Source organism: Oncorhynchus kisutch, linkage group LG6 (genome assembly GCF_002021735.2).
Source record: "Oncorhynchus kisutch isolate 150728-3 linkage group LG6, Okis_V2, whole genome shotgun sequence".
Classification (NCBI taxonomy): Eukaryota; Metazoa; Chordata; class Actinopteri; order Salmoniformes; family Salmonidae; genus Oncorhynchus; species Oncorhynchus kisutch.
This window is the reverse complement of record NC_034179.2, coordinates 18561401-18566144: the sequence shown is the minus strand read 5'-3', so window position 1 is coordinate 18566144 and position 4744 is coordinate 18561401. Positions and strand designations below refer to the sequence as shown.

Genomic DNA, 4744 nt, shown 5'->3' with positions numbered 1-4744 from the left:
TAGATATCGAGGAGACTGGTGGGAGGGTGTGAGTGCGTCCTCTCTTCTCGTCTCCTCCTCTCTTTTACTCTCCTCTAGTCTCTCCCCAGCTCCTTCCCTCTCCTAGCCTATCTGACAACAAGTGGATAAGAAGCAACATGTTTTAACAGCTTTAACCAGTCCCAGATGTCACAGCAGATGTAGGAAAGGAGACAAGGCGTGGGCCCTTTAAGCAGAACGATATGACGTAATCGGGTCAGGGGTTTACAGCTATGGCGTCGGGAAATGGACTTGCTTCTCTGGTGAGAATCCATACGGTTGAATAACTGTATTTGAATTTAATGTACATGTCATATACCGGTAGATTGTAGCTGTATATGAATTCTTAAAGTATATGCTGCATTTTTATTTGTAGTAATGCCTCTTCCTAAACGGGAACAACATGGATTGAATTGAACATGTTTTAATACCATTATTAGACTTCAGCAATAACAGTAATATTGAATTAATGCCAATGACAACATTTCGTCGTATTATTTAGGATGTGAACTGTGAAGTAGCTTTGGGACACAACATCAGCAGTCTGTATTGGTAGGACTACCCGAGTTGTGAATCGTTCTGGTCCGTGGCGATGGGAAATACCTACCACAATATAGAGTGGCCGTGTAATCATACCCATAAAACCTAGTGGTCAAACAGGGAAATGGTTTCAATCGTTTTTCCGCCATTCATTTTTCCCTTAGGGAACACCTAAAATAAGGGCTGTGTTTCGTGTAGGCTTACCCTGGCGTGACGTTTTGATAACCATGTATATCTCTCGGACAAGGTGACACACATATATATATATATATATATATATATATATATATATGGCTCTATTTACTCTTATTCGAAAACGCTAATTAGCATCAAAGTAGACCATGCAAAACTACACATTTCTGCAAACTCCTACATATCATCTCTAGCGGACACCTTTGCTAACAGGTACTGTCACATTAAAACTTGCACTAGACAGTTTACAGAATTATCAATTTTAAGAAATATTGCAAATCTAATTACTACATTTAGCTAACATTATATGGTTAATCCAGAGATTCTAACCTCTGCCTCGAATCTACAGTCTCACCCAGATCATGGTTCTTTATAACAGCCACATTAGCAGATAATTAGCATGTCAAATACAGGCGACTATATTGTCCTACCTAGAACAATTTACAGTTAACAAAACATCACCCTAGGGTAAGCCTAACACGAAACACGCTAAAATCCTCTGGGAAAAATGAATCATGGAAAAACAATTAGAACCATTTCCTTGTTTGACTGCTAAATTTGATGGGTATTATGACAGGAGTCTGTATTGGTTGTACTCCCTGAGTTGTGAATCGTTCTGGTGGGTGGCGATGGAAAATAACCCTACCAAAATATAGCCAGCTACACCAAAAAGTAAATGCCTGTTAACAAACGCATATAATCTCTAGGAACTCGATTTACCAGATGTAAAGTGAAATGTGTCCCTCGCTATCAAATAAATGTCTGAATCAAACTTTTATTCCTGTTAGACAGCGGGCTGCCATTAAACCACACACTTGGTGTAGTTCGGACAAAAGTTGGATTCAGACCTTTATTTAATATTGAGGGTCACATTTCACTTTACGTCTGGTAAATCGAGTTCCTAGAGATTATATGCTTTCGTTGACAGGACATTATTTTTTAGTGTAGCCGGCTATATTTTGGTTGGGTTATTTTTCATTGCCACCCACCAGAACGATTCACATCTCAGGGACTCCAACCAATACAGACTCCTGTGTTGTGTCCCAAAGCTAGTGTAAAGGAGCAATTGTAATACTGTAATGATAATGATTCTGTTATATCATGTTATTCAGGGTGTCGAGGGAGCTACAGCAGCCGCACAGGCTCTGTCTCTACCAGCTGAGGCTTATGGGAACGATGTGAGTTGCCAACACACGGTCTATTGAGGTTTTCCATCCTCTGACAAACTCAACACAGTATAATTGTAGTGTCAGTTAGCTAACCTGTGTGTGGGTGCATGTGTCTTAGCCTCAACTGGAAGTGATGTGGGCGATGAAGGCTTACAATCATGCAGAAATCTACTTCAATGTGAGTCTCTCTTACTCACAAGTACCTGCACCAGTTGGAGCATATTATCAATACTAGCAGCCACATTGCACTGATCTAGTCCTCTCCCCTCTAGCTAATAATGTGTGTGTACTGTAGCTGATCTCGTCGGTAGACCCCAGTAATCTGAAGTTGACCACGGTGGATGACCGGATATATACATCCTTCAAAGAATCCTTCTCAGACCTCAACATTAAGAACTTGGACCCAGACATGCTCAAAACGGCAGAGGCCAAAGAGGTAGAGGACAACGTGTGTTACAGGAGTCAGAGATGCAAAGAGGGACAGAGGAAGAGTGAGTGTGTGTGTGTGTGTGAGAGAAACTAACCTCATCTCTGTATTGGCATCAATAGAAGTGGCGTCCATTCTGTAACCAGTTTGACGGAGTGGTGGAGGACTTTAACTACGGGACTCTGCTACGACTTGACTGTGTGAAGGACTACACAGAGGAAAACACCATATTTGGTATTGTCAGTCACTATTACACAAGAAATGTTGTCACTAATTAGGAGCATAAGTGTGCGGGCCTTCTGTCTTTTTTTAATGAATATTCTCCAGGATTTTTAGTTATCATGCGTATTTAACAATGACCTAATTGTCCCTGCAGCCACCAGGATCCAGTTCTTTGCCATCGAGATCGCTAGGAACAGAGAAGGATTCAACACCCCTGTTTTCCAGGCTAAAAAGCAGCCTTCGTAAACCCATACCCTATTACCCAACCTGCTATAACCTCTAACCCAGTAACAGAGAAAGTTGTCAGCCCTGTGTACCAGGCAAACACCCTTTATAAACCCTACCACCACCACCTCTAACACAGAGGTTTTAACAGCCCTGGTTACTAGTGTAAACATTCCCAATGCTTGACACACCATCTCCTTACAAACTTTTCCTCTGGTCACCCACCTTGTTGACAAAATAGGTGGTCTACTGGAAACTCGACCAGGGGCATGTTCAGCAGGGGTATATTCTTTACGTCTTGCAACAGAAAACATTTAAGAACCAAATCTAAACATGGAGGGACCTACCTGAATTTTTACAATAGAAACCCTTTTTCCGTTTGGAATAAATGGTTTGTTGCAAAACGTTTTGCAACAATCTGTGTAATACACCCCAGGGCACGTTAAGATAAATATGTACAACAAACAATTCACAGTATTTCTATCTGCAACATTTGCTTACTGAACATGGCCCAGAAGTCCACCCCTCCTCCCTCCACACACATCCCACAAGTGTGTGTGTGTACTGATGTCTAAACTGAGCATCGTAGCTATATGTAATTAGCTTTCCTCTTATTTGTGCCAAGCACTTCTGGGATTGCGTATGTCCTTGTACAAAGTTGTAAACATCTTTCAAATGGCATATATATATATATATATATATATATATATATATATATATGATGAGGCGAGTCCGAAGGTAGACACCAAATGCAGTCGGTTACACTGGGTAAATCTGAAAGAACACCCTATTTCTAATTTAGTGCACAACTGGTAGCCAGAACTCTGGTCATAAGAGGTTCACTATAGAGAATACGGTGCCATTTGAAAGACGTTTTTATATATATATATATATATATATATATACACACAGTTGAAGTCGGAAGTTTACATACACCTTAGCCAAATACATTTAAACTCAGTTTTTCACAATTCCTGACATTTAATCTTATTAAAAATCCCCTGTCTTGGGTCAGTTAGGATCACCACTTTATTTTAAGAATGAGAAATGTCAGAATAATAGTAGACAATGACTTTCAGCTTTTATTTTTCATCACATTTCGAGTGGGTCAGAAGTTTACATACACTCAATTAGTATTCGGTAGCATTGCCTTTAAATTGTTTAACTTGGGTCAAACATTTCGGGTAGCCTTCCACAAGCTTGGGTGAATTTTTTGCCCATTCCTCCTGAAGGAGCTGGTATAACTGAGTCAGGTTTGTAGGCCTCCTTGTTCGCACACACTTTTTCAGTTCTGCCCACAAATTGTCTATAGGATTGAGGTCAGGGCTTTGTGATGGCCACTCCAATACCTTGACTTTGTTGTCCTTAAGCCATTTTGCCACAACTTTGGAAGTATGCTTGGGGTCATTGTCCATTTGGAAGGCCCATTTGTGACCAAGCTTGAACTTCCTGACTGATGTCTTGAGATGTTGCTTCAATATATCCACATAATTTTCATCCCTCAAGATGCCATCTATTTTGTGAAGTGCACCAGTTCCTCCTGCAGCAAAGCACCCCCCACAACATGATGCTGCCACCCCCGTGCTTTACGGTTGGGATTGTGTTCTTTGGCTTGCAAGCCTCCCCCTTTTTCACCCAAACATAACAATGGTCATTATGGCCAAACAGTTCTATTTTTGTTTCATCAGACCAGAGGACATTTCTCCAAAAAGTATGATCTTTGTCCCCATGTGCAGTTGCAAACTGTAGTCTGGCTTTTTTATGATGGTTTTGGAGCAGTGGCTTCTTCCTTGCTGAGCGGCCTTTCAGGTTATGTCGATATAGGACTCATTTTACTGTGCCTGTTTCCTCCAGCATCTTCACAAGGTCTTTTGCTGTTGGGATTGAGTTGCACTTTTCACACCAAAGTACGTTCATCTCTAGGAGACAGAACGTGTCTCCTTCCTGAGCG

At 41.0% G+C, this 4744-nt stretch overlaps 1 protein-coding gene across 1 annotated transcript; it reads left to right on the top strand.

Annotated features, from left to right (window-relative positions):
• Window positions 1–131: 131 nt before the first annotated feature.
• On the top strand, window positions 132–3489 carry LOC109892453 (protein PBDC1-like). The gene is made up of 6 exons (XM_020484996.2): window positions 132–281; window positions 1863–1928; window positions 2038–2097; window positions 2215–2355; window positions 2469–2580; window positions 2723–3489. Exons 1-6 carry the CDS (start codon window positions 252–254, stop codon window positions 2812–2814), a joined length of 501 nt encoding a protein of 166 aa, XP_020340585.1. The 5' UTR covers window positions 132–251; the 3' UTR covers window positions 2815–3489.
• The last annotated feature ends 1255 nt before the right edge of the window (window positions 3490–4744 follow it).